We start from the raw sequence: 12,454 nt of genomic DNA, 5'->3' as shown, positions 1-12,454 counted from the left end.
CAGATTCAAACTGTGTTGGAACTCATGAGGCAAAAAAGTTGTTCCTGATCTCGGCATGACACAGTATAGTCTCCACAGACAAATATATGCCAGTGCAATTTCATTTGCAATTTTTCTGAGCCAGTAGTCATGAAGAACTTATAACACAACTAGATGTGAATTAAACTGCAACCAAGAATAATTACTTTTCCTCTCTAACTTCCGTTAAAAGACCAAAGTGTTTGTTCTGCAAGATAGGATTCCAATGTGACAACGGATAGAACGTATGCCACGTTTCATTTAATCACAAAAATGTTTCTGATAACTTTAAAGAAAGTATCCATGTCCTTAAAATCATGTGCCTGTTCAGATTTCAAAGCTTGCATACGTAATAATTACCCAATTCCCTTTAAATTGCCAAACTGTTAAGAACAACACCAACTCCAATAGTCATCAGTATTAAGTTATTCATAACACTCAGGCATCTGCTCAGACTTCAGACTGCAGAACTTCTTAGCTCATACTAAAATAATTACACCAACAATTGCAGCTTCATTGTTCTGTAACAGAAACCTTTTGAAAATCTTGACAGCAAGAATTATTTTTATCTCAACTAAACCACAATACACAGGTCCCTTTGTCTTAACCCCAGGATACTTTAAGATGAACCTAGTCTTGCCCAACTGCAGTATTATTGACAAGTGAAACCTTTTTTTGTGCTTCATAATGCCTTTAAAAGCAACCCAGACAATATTTGTCTCTTTAGTGAGAACCCTTTCCAACTGATCATTGCCATTATATCTCTTTAGACAAAAGTATTTGTCTAATAGAGAATACAAGATCATATCTACATAAATCCAGAGCTCTGATTGAAGTTGGCCACCCTAAAATGAAATAGAGAGGTCTTAAAATGTCTTGCAAAGTATGGTCTGGGCTCATCCGGGCCAGAAATATGCTTTCTACAGAGAATATTATTTTATGGCTTACAGCACCTGCTAAGAGCATGTTGGGACATTGCATTAGCATCAATGGACAGAGAAAAGATAAACAGTCTACAGAGTCATAAAAGACCTCATTTTCTACTAGTTGGATTCTCTATCCCAGCACAGGAACAGTTGGGTCTGATCTTGCTCTCTTTGGGACTTTCCTTTGTAGTAATTGTCTTAGAACAATTCATATAAGAACCAGCTAAATGACTGAATGGGCGGTAGAGTCCACTTTCCTCTCCATCAGAGGAAAACTGCCACTGGCACTGATTTGCTGCACTCTTAAGTTACACTCCAAGTGAGAAATAGCTGACACGGCTTGGAACATAATCATTAGTTTCAATACGACTTGAACTTCCATCTCTTATTTGTCTTCAAGAGTCCAACTATAAACTGTGTTTTCATTTCCTTCTCATTTCTCCCTTCTTACTTGATCTCTCCTTTTGCTTTTGTTTTGTACTTCTGTTACCTCATCCTTTTATTTTCTCCTGCTGTGTTTGTTTTGTTTTCCTACAAATAATAATAAAAGGTTGCTTTCAGTTTCTTTCAGGCAAAGCTTGCTTTGTACCATACAATCTCTGCTCTTCAAGGCCTTTCTTCAAACCTTAAAGTATCTTTAGCTCTTATTTCCTTGGGGTGGTCTACAGAACATGCCCAGGACCTTAGCAGAGAGCAGCTGCTCAAGCATGGGAACTATAAGGTACTCTAAAATTAGCTCTTTTATTTCCAATAATTCTTCAGTAATCTTTCCCCTTCTTTTCTGCAAGCCAGTGTGTGCCATAACATTTGCCTTTGATTACAGCTGGAGCCTGTTTGGATGCCGAAGAGCTGTAATGGCAGTGATGGGTTGGAATAAGTTCATACTGTGGTCAGAGCAATTAGGGCTTATTTATGCACTTGGGCCCTGACAACTATATGGACAAATATTGTTTGTGCTACTTTAAAAAGCATTACAAAGCATCAAAAAAGCTTTCACTTGTCAATAACGCTGCCATTGCACAGGACTAGATTCTTCCTGGGGTTAAAAGCAAGGGACCTGTATATTGTGTTTTTACTGAGAGAAAAAGAGTTCTTGCTGACAAGATTTTTAAAGACCTTCTGTCAAAGAACAATGAAGCTGTAATTATTAGTGTTATTATTTTAGTATGAGCTAAGAAGTGCTGCAGTCTGAAGTCTGAGCAGATGCCTGAGTGTACATTTGAAAAGGGTACCATTAAATAATTATAACATTAACATAACATTAAATAATGTAACATTATGCAACAATCAGACATTTGAAAAATTATTTCCACAGAAAAATGTTGATTCTCTAATGTTTACCTGCACATGCAGAAAAATCAGATGGGATTGTAAATTGAAAAATAAACTTAACATCAATTGTAGGAGATAAGAGTAAGTCTTCTAAGCCAAAAAGCTAATAGAAAAAAGCAATAGCCATTTCTTACAGGCTTTGATGCTATAGATGTCCAAATGGCTATTCAAATATCATCTAATAATCTTTACTGGATGAAAAAAATGCAAAAATCTCCTTATAGCTTTTGGAGATTTTTTTTCAGAGGGTTTGTTTTCATATTTCTTTCAATTAAGTTTTATAGATGTGTTTTCCTCATGACCTTAACAACTGACTTTCCTGGCAGATGAAATTAAATGTGTTTGACTTTGGTAAGCATACCAGACTTTAGAAAAACGTAAACTTTGGAAAAACATATATTTGTGTAAGTCTGCCTGATTTGAAGGAATCTGATTTGGCCTTCTTCCTAATACATGCCTTAAATCAATCGTGCATTTTTTACTCTTTATTTTTTCATTCAGTTCACAATCAAAATATGATAACAGAATTGTAGATGTTAATGAGACCCCAGTCAGAAAATTCTTATTATGAGCCTTTTTTTTTGAGATACATTAAGTGACTTCTGGTAGTAGTGTTATCAACGATCAATAATTTGAGTTGGGAAAGAAACAATTGCTGATGAGGTCTTCCTTCTCGGAAAGGTAAAATAGAATTCAGTTGGAGATAGATAATTTTAAATTACTTTTGCATTTAAATTACTTTTTGTTGTTTTACATTCTGAGGATGGTGAACATAGATTTCACTGGTCTTGTTTTCCCTTCCGCGTACTCCCACTTTTGGAATGTGAAAAGTCAAAGTCCGGTCCTAATTTTCAATGAAGATGTAATTGGCATGCTGGGATTTTTGAAAGTCATAATTCATCTTTTTTCTTCAGGATGATTTTCCTTACAAGTTCTGTAACATAAGGTCTTATTTCTTCAACAGAGACAGTAGAGTCCCAGGCCTTTACAACTTTCCCATTGGGGCCTACCAGGTATTTCCAGAAGTTCCAGGTTGGTTCTTCTCCTGTAGAATCTACAGGGAAGGGAAAACAAACAAACAAACAAACAAAAAGGAACGTTAGCTAATTCCTGACATTTGTTTGCTCCAGTCTGATGATTACCATCTCAGAGGTAGAAGGAATGTAAAATTAAGAGGGAGTTCAGAGTGAATATTAAGATGAATTTTCTGACAGGGAGATTTAACTAGACAGTAGTCCCCTGGAGAATGATGGAAAACTAACAGGGAAACAAAAGGAATGCAAGTTTCACATGACGTGTCTGCAATGACAACCCCACTATAAAAGTAGAAATGAAAGGACGTGAAGGGGATTAAGGGAGTGTTGGCTAGCAGAAAGATCTACAATGGACACCTAGAGGGAGGAGTACTTTGGGTAGTCAAAAATAATACTAGCAACACTCCTCTAAATTCAGTGGAACATGGGAAAACACTGTGGTGCTGGCAAGAATAACAGCATGGTTCTTGCTCGTGTAATGCCGTGTCATATTGGTCTTTACTAATATCATTCTTGGAAGATATTCCGTTCACATTGGATAAAGGTTGTTATTTTGGTTTGGCATTTAAATGGCATTTAGAGCATTCATTCAGTGCCTGAAAAGTAGATTCCTGAGAATATTTTGTTTTACAGTGTATTTTGTTAGCTGTCTGCTAAGAATCAGCAAAACCTCTTGAGGCCTCAGTGGTAGCTATAATGCAGATTAGAACTGGAAGAACTGTACAGGGAGGCTATTCCAATGTTTGGTAAGGAATGAGGAAAGGAGTATTCAGGGACATCTCTTAGAGCTTGGTTTCCCTTTTTGATTGAAGAAGTAAATTATGCAGGCACTTTTCTTCCACTTATCCTCAGCTCTTCACATGACTCTTACAAATCCAACCTGCAGCAGCTGTGTCATAGAAGACACACTTACTAGATTACAAAGTGGAAAAATTAAGATGAGGGGTTGTATGCATACAGGAGAATATTTCAAGACCTGTATTCCACGTAGAAGGTTATTAGACTAGCTTTTCAAGGTGTTTGTTATTGTAGGGTCTTTATCTCCTGAGATCTATTTAAAAGGCTAAACAAACCTGTCATGGTGGCATAGACAAATCCTGCCGTGTGCAGGAGGATGGACCAGGTGACTTTTGAGCTCTCCTGACAATTATGAACTGCAATTCTGTGAACACAGTTATAGGTGCCCTTTTTTGATGAGATGGTTTTCTGTGTCAGAGGAATTCTGTGCTGGGGAAAGAACCTTCCAGTGGCCCAGACTACTCACCAATTAAGTACTTGAAGGCAGGAATTGCACCAGCTCCACTGACTGCGATTTTGCTGAACATAGGAAAGGAGGCACCGTAAGTCTTTCGTGCAAAGCTCTCAATTTCTTTGTTAGTACCTGGTTCTTGCTGCCCAAACTGATTGCATGGGAACGCCAGCACGTTGAAATGATAGGGACCGAGGTCTTTCTGTAACTGTTGCAAGGCCTTGTAGTGGCTATCTGTAAACCCACATTCACTTGCAACGTTGACAACTAAGGACACCTGAAGAACAAGAGAACAAGAAATGTGCTGCATGTGTCAGTTTTCCAACTGGTAGGCTGGGATGCAGATTATTTTCAGAAAATAAGAATGTCTGCAGAACTGGGACTGAACACTCCTATTTGAAACTACATTGAATTACCAATAGGTAGCCATGAAGATAATCACAAAACTGTTATCTTAACTCCCAGTTCACAGAGAACTTGCATGTCTCTATTCTGCCTTTTGGATAGTTTCTAAGCATATTTAAGAAATGACCATCTGACCGAGGTATTCTGAGCTGTGTGAAAAAAATATGCAAATTAATGTTTGTTTGTTTGTTGATCGTCCATTTATCTGTTGTACAGCATCTGTTGTGCAGCATCTTACCTTGTAAAGAATTTATTACTCATAGAGAACTGGCTGATCCATTTATCATTGCCAGCGTAAATACCTTGACCTGGAAGTTAATAGCAGCAATTAGAGGATTTTAGGTTGGTCTATGCCATATGGACTGTAAAATTTCACACCATGTCTAGAATAAGTCTACTCACTTGTGACGAAATGGCAACATATTTTGCATTAAGGTTTACTGCCTCAATTACAGATTCCAAGGGGTGAAGAATGTAACCACTATCCTTTGAAAGAGTTATTCCTGTAGATGACCATAGATGCATCATGTCAGTCAGACAATGCCATCAGGCATGTATCTGCCTGCACAGATGAGGCAGAGAGGAAGATGCCAAACACAGACAAACACTGTGTGGAAACAGAAATACATGTAAGGAGTACATGGTAGAATAGAATGTGCCAAGAATTTGTTGGGGAAATTAAGTGATCTAACCCTGAGCTGATGCATTTTACACAGTTTCTCAAGGCCATGAAGAGCTTCCAATTGTTTTTGAGATATTTTATCCTTAAACAACTTCTAGAATTTTTTTTTAGACTTACAGGTTTTATTATCGTTACATATTTTTAAAGTGTAAGTTACAACTCATTCTACATATTTATGTAGCCCACTCTAAAGTTTTCTTGAGAGTGGATTCAACCTGAATGTTGTAGACCTTTTAAATACGATATGAATTTATTAATAAAAATAGCATTATGCAGTTTATGGTGAGGTTTCTTTTACATATAACTACATGCTATTCTTTTTTTCAAGCCATTCTGTAAGAGCAATAAGCCAATATTTTTATACACCCAGAGGATTAAAATCAGGCATAGCGCCAAAGAACCATTATGATTTGGGAACCCAATTTCTACCTGGTTTACATTGAATCCAGCAGGTTTCTACAGGTTATACATCAGCCCAGCAGTCGCTTCTTCATTCTTAAATTGCAGAAAAAAGTTTGAATTCAATTCAGTGTCAGTGTGAGACAGCAGTGCTGGAGGGCCCAGTACAGCAAGAGGAAAGCCTGAAGCTTGGACTCGTTAATTGACCTGATCAAAGTTACACAAGTAGCTGCAGGTCAAGAAAAGAAGTAAAAAATTCCAACTCCAAGCCTCGTACTCACGTCTGTGACTGCTGGCTTTGCTCAGTTTAAACTTTGGATTTGAATGTTACTATTGTTCCATGTTCCTATGCATCCGTTTTATATACAAAATACAGGAAATATCAATAGAGTGCATCAACATAAATTATAAAATTAATTTATGAAAAATAAATGACTATATGAATATAGCACTTTTAAGGCCAAAACCCCCAGTGGCATATAAAGGCTCATGACCTGGGTAAGGCAGGGATTATAGGGTATAATACCTGAGGGGACAGGATGCAGTAAAGAAAAAAGCTAAGGAGAAGCTGGTGTTTATAACTTCATACGTAAAACATTAGCACTTTTGTATTTAGTGCATTGTATAGGTATGTGGCTGTATTTAAAATGGTTTCTGAGTGGCACCTAGGTTTTCCCTGGAAGACAGGTAATCTTACAAGGCAGAAGTTGATGTAACCTTTGCGCTGTAGTGTCAAGAGAATACAATCTAAGCAATCCCTGTAGACTCACATATAAAGTATTATCTGGAGCCATCTAGCTAACCTCCAAAGCATCACATTCATTCAGATTACATTACAAGCTCTATTTGAAATGTTAAATATATGCCGTATAACTTGTTTTTTGTTCTTTTTTTCTTTTTAAAGAGGTAGTGATTTTATGATGCATTCCTGTTGTTGACTGTCAGCATTTCATATAAAACATAGGTACTGAATAGAATGATTGCTAAAAACTTTTTCCAAGTTACCTTTTAAGTGTTTCTGTCTGCTACCACAAGCAATAAAATATGGTGATTTGTATTTAATTTTAATTAACAACAGTTATTCTTCTTGTTCTCATTAAGAGACTGTACTTTGACTCCTTACAACTACTGATGATTGAAATTAAGCTCAATACTCCCTCTGACTGACTTCTCTCACACCTTAGGCTCAGAGTGCAAGCCAAGCACACCACCTAGTGTGCAGCGCCAACAATTCACCCTGGACCTTTCAAAAACAATTTAATTTAAGCTGAATTCTGCATTCACAGTTGTCTTATCTTTTAACCCTATCCTTTCCTTCTCTTTCCTTAGAAAACCCATCCATTCTAGTACTAAACTCATTTAGTTAACATTGCAAATGCAGTTCTTGGTTTACTTAACGTTTACACAGTGTATCACCTTGAGGAAATCCATAGAGATTTAAGAATCTGCTATAAATTTCAGGTAATCCTTTGTGGGCCTTTTAGCAGAGACAGTAAATACTCAGGTTTTTAGACCAGGAGATTCTTAATTGGCCCCTTCTGGCTGTCAGGAGGAGAAACTACAAGGGTCACATTACACCGACTCAGAACTGTTAACCTCATGGACCAAAATAGCAATACTTTGTACAGTAATTAAGTATCTATATCCTGTATTTATACACATCCGCTAATACTACATTCCCAGCCTGCAGAGAGCTATGATGCAAAGTGCCTCCCATTACTTTCAATAGTAAAACTATAGTTTACATTGTTAAAGTGCCTAACGCTTTCCATTATTATAGTACCTTTGCTTCAGGATTCCCAAAGCACTGCACTAGCATGCTTAATTATGCCTCAGTACATTGTACTCAGCTATGGTAGGCAGGCAGGTACTATTATATGCAGATGGGTATAAACAAAGCAGGGAACAGCTGACAACTGGGAGTTCTGGCTCCCAGGTAAACCCTATTTTTGGAAACGCTGCTGCTGCTTACTTACAGCACATCTGAAAGAGGTCATAAAATAAAATATGGGCTTTCTTGATTTAGGTAGGTGTTCTAATAAGACAAATCTTATATCTGCACCTTTTAGTTTTTTTCCCAACAATTCATCACTACCCCTCATGTTTAAGGAAGGTGAATCAACATCAGTCTGGTAGCCTGGATAAAGCATAGGAGGATGGCCTCCTCATGTAACAGAGTAAAACAGCCAGCTTTTTGATCTATTGCAGTTGTGCTATTTTTCATTTTACTAATTATAATAGTCCTCCCTTTCTCTGCTTTCAGGTAGATGTAGCATCATACCTATTTTGTAGCCTGTATACTGAACTTTTAGAATTGAACTGAACTTTTAGAATTCTGGTGATGTAATTTCTTATGCCCTCATAAAAAGAGAGTTCTCCCTCAACTCTTTTTGATAATTTTATTAAAGTGGAGGCCAGGTTATGTCTATGCATATTTCTTTCAGAATAAATTAAATATATATATATATATATATATTTGGTTGTTGTTATTTCAGAATTGCAAGTAGTACATTTCTTATTTACTACATAAGCAGTGGTACATGTAATTTGTATCAAAATGCACTAGACTGGAAATTAAATTAGTATCAATCAGTCTCACTTTTCTTGAGGGTAACAAAAAATTACCCCTATGATTTGAATACATGATAATTTGTATTAATAATGAGTTATTGAAGAAAGATCCTGCAAGTCATTAATTACACTTACTGGTTCTACTCAGCATGGTTCTACTCAGCATGTGCTTTTAGAATTAGCATATTTTTTCTTTTCTACTCTGGAAATTTTCTGAATTTTTCAAATCCCAGTTAGTTTCTTGACTACAAAATAATTAATTATTTAACTAAATTAGCTGAGTGACTGAGATGAAGAAAATGTTTTCTCTACATCTGCTAGAATGCTTAAGGCTGTTAAATCTGGTTTAGCAATTAGCAGAGTATTGTTCCAGGGGCTAACTAGTGACTCAGTTTCTTTAAAACAGCAGCAGCACGTACATAGTACTTATAAATTATTTGCATTCTTGTAATTGCTTTAAAATAGTACAATAAGCCTACATCTTAGCATTACTTATCTAACCACAGATTTAAGCAAGTTTATTTTAAGAAATAAATGGGAGTTTTAATTAACCTTTGTTTACCTTAATAATGAGCTCTGACAGCATAATGACAGAAAGGGGGTGTTTTACTGTTATAAATTAGTTACAAATTCTGCACATGCATTCTCAAGCAGCAGCTGGACTGAACGTTGATAGGTTCTCTGAATGCAAATATTTTTGTTCCATACAGAAGCTGGTCATCCCTTTTTTTTTTGGAATGAACTATTCCATATAGCTTAGCAGAGGTCAAGGAGGATGGTGTTACCTTTTCCAAGGTATGGCTCTAGAGCTCTCCCTTGGGAAGCCAGTCACCCATCACGGACGGCCTGCTGTCATAGCACCAGTGGAGATACAGATGCACACCTCTAATCTGGTCATAAGATACCAGAGCAGGCTCTGCAGCTTGTTAGGGAGGGGGCAAACACCCACAGATCTCTGTGAGGTGGCTGGAAGGAATTCCTCCGAGTTTCCCTTTTACTCCTCTCCATGTGGATTCTGGCCCTAAAGTAAAGCTACAGGTGGTATTTGCTTATTCAGACAGATTTGCAGATGACCTGCAGACAAAACACACCAAACTGACAGGTTTTATTGACAGAACCCTTGGAAGGAACTCCTTAAAAAAAAAAAAAAAAAAAAAAAGGCAAATACTGCTTCATATTATTTTTTTTTTTCCCAGTAAAGGTGTTTGCGTGTGCATTAGACCAATTCTGCCCTATCCACCAACTAAATTGCATGCAAATGTCAGAGGAAGAGGACTTTGACCAGATAAGAAGCTCTCATTTGGTTCAAATCCACTAGTATTCCTCTCTGCTTAGCTCAGGAAAATGTACCTCTCCCATCGGCCTTCTCTTGTCTTCCTGCCAATGTTTGTGAGCCATTGTTTTGGACCAGTAAGCTCAATAACCTCAGTGAGGTACTTGAGGAGAGTGAAAAGGATGGTGAAAACACAAAGCTGAGGCTAAGGGCGAAAGTGAGTAGAGGAGCCTGCCCTTTTGACTAGCAGCTAAGCACCTGGCTGTATCACTTCAGATGTGGCACTTGACTGCTAAGGGTAGAGGTTGTGGACTTTGTGATGGTTTTAGTTCCTGGAATTCATGAACCTGGCTACAAGAACTTTATACTGTTATGTCCCCCTCCTTGGGCTAACCTCCCTCTTCTCTCTTCCACGGGGACTAAGCATCATTCTTAGATCGTCAAACCACGGAAAAAAAAATCAAATTACATTCAGGGCAATTGTTTTTAAACTGGTAAGCTCTGTCTAGAACTCCTTAACGTAATATATAAATGAAATTTAGAAGACATCATAAAATAATGTGTGTCTTCTTGCCCTTCTTCATATTGTTCTGTCACTCTAAAATCAACAAGTGGAATAGGACGATGTTGCTACAGTTTTACTGTGCACCAATACTAAAATATTTATCAATAAATCACTTTTATCACTTCTTTACTAATGACGGTGAAATGTGTTAAGTCCATTAACCACTGATCAAATCCCTTTTTAAATGCAGGACTTCAAAAAGAAATGGAATTCAGGGAAAAATAATCTACGAGAAGTCATGCAGTAGAAAGGCAGAAAAAAAGCTCCAAAAGTAAGCTGTACAAAGGTGCAAACTTCCTGTGCTTCTAGTTTAATAGCTGCAATCCAGTGCAATTCATCTCGCTGCACGAAGGACAGGCACACAGGCATTGCCTGCCTGCCACGTATACAGGGAGCAGCCTGCAGAAGGAAAAGACTCGCCACACACAGGGGTTAGACTTGCAAACGTTTTATTTACAGTGCAAAGACCTACGGAGTGGTATCAAGGCAAGCTTGCAGGCAACACTCCAGATCAGTTAAAGAAGAGTCGTAAATACAAATCTATCTGCATGCATGCACCGAGTTAATGAACAATCTCTTCTCCCGCACTTGGTTTCCGCAGACATGCAAGGACTGGCTACTAGCGCCCGAGAGCTGCCCACCGCCGTGCGGACTTACCGAGCCCCTGTACTTCTCCAGAGAGACTAATTTGCCCCTGATGTTTACAACTTTGAAAGTGTAAAAATCAGTCTCTTTCTGCTGCGTAGCGGAGAATGCTAAGAGCAGGAGTGCTGCAATTGCAAGGAGCATGGCTAGAGGGATGAGAAAAACTTTGGGGAAGGAAGAGGAAGGCTTGTGCTCCACACTGCCCTCAGGATCTAGCATGCTGCACGACCGCGCTGCAGAGACACTTGCCACAATAGCAAAACCCTGCCGGAAAGAAGGGACTGCTGCAAACGGAGCTTTTGCAACAGTCTGGCTCCTGCAGAGGTTTAGTGGAAGCTGTGTTACATCCAAGACCTCGGGAGCATGTATTTATGGAGGATCCAAACAGGCTAAACCAGAATGTTTCATTGTGGTAGTGGCGTGTTAAGGGAGGCCGTTTATGGGTACACCACCTACTTCCTTCTGCTTGAGAATAGCAACGCTGTGTCTGTGGGATGCCAGATCGAGAGCTGGGTTTAACTATGTCTTAGGGAAATAACGGATAGAGTTTTGTGCTTTTTGATGGACTTGCAAGTGCATTTTATTATTATTATTATTATCCTGACTATAGCATCTAGTAACTATGATGTAATGTCAAAGGATACCAGTGGCTTGGTTGCTAATGGTTACAGCTGCGAGTGCTCAGAGTAGGAGTCCCAGCATACAGTCAGCAAAAACTGAGAATTACAGACATGCCATGCACAATATCATGTGCAATGGAGCACTGCTTGTCAGGCCTTCAGGAACTTCTCCTCTGCGAGCACTTGGTTTGTGACAAGTGACATGGTAATCTAGGAGAAAGCACATTACCAAAGAGGTTTTAAGTGAGAAAGAAGCATTTAGTATTGGGAACTAAATTTGGTACCAAAGCTTTCAGTTTTCAGAGCCATGCCACTGCCTCAGGATAAGTGCACTAACACCCTTCTTGGGTTGTCTGTATGAAAAACCAGCCATTTCTATCATTTGCTACTATGCCTGCAGGAAGAAAAGAATTTGTATATACAAGGTAACAACAATAGAAAGCATTTGATAGTCATTGACTTTTTTTTTTTTTTTTTTTTTTTCCCACTAAGAAACTGGCCCTCCATGCCTATGACTGATATTTCTTGGCAAAGAAAAGCAAAATACAGAGATTCACAGGAAACAATTAAGTAGCACATCCAAGGCATATTTGAAATGATCTTTTGAAGAGCAAATTACATTCTTAATCTTACTGTGTGATTTTCTTTTATTTATGTATTTATTTTTAACTGAAAGTTTTGGTAGATCTTTGACAGCTTGATTAAATTTGGTTAGATGATTCAATCATAAGTGGC

The 12,454-nt window shown here is 38.0% G+C and overlaps 1 protein-coding gene and 1 long non-coding RNA gene across 2 annotated transcripts; one reads left to right on the top strand and one right to left on the bottom strand.

The window, feature by feature from the left end:
- Positions 1-234: 234 nt before the first annotated feature.
- On the bottom strand, positions 235-11,495 carry GPX7 (glutathione peroxidase 7). Its single transcript, XM_035333583.1, has 3 exons — positions 11,112-11,495; positions 4,575-4,836; positions 235-3,330 (listed from the first exon to the last, which is right to left on the bottom strand). Exons 1-3 carry the CDS (start codon positions 11,316-11,318, stop codon positions 3,167-3,169), a joined length of 633 nt encoding a protein of 210 aa, XP_035189474.1. The 5' UTR covers positions 11,319-11,495; the 3' UTR covers positions 235-3,166.
- On the top strand, positions 7,963-11,187 carry LOC118170951. The gene is made up of 3 exons (XR_004752966.1): positions 7,963-8,071; positions 9,327-9,411; positions 11,056-11,187. It is a non-coding gene; the product is annotated as an uncharacterized LOC118170951 (long non-coding RNA).
- Positions 11,496-12,454: the final 959 nt, after the last annotated feature.

The sequence above is a fragment of the Oxyura jamaicensis genome, chromosome 8, assembly GCF_011077185.1.
Source record: "Oxyura jamaicensis isolate SHBP4307 breed ruddy duck chromosome 8, BPBGC_Ojam_1.0, whole genome shotgun sequence".
Taxonomy (NCBI): Eukaryota; Metazoa; Chordata; class Aves; order Anseriformes; family Anatidae; genus Oxyura; species Oxyura jamaicensis.
Note: the sequence above shows the minus strand (reverse complement) of the source record. Positions and strands in the feature narration are given on the sequence as shown.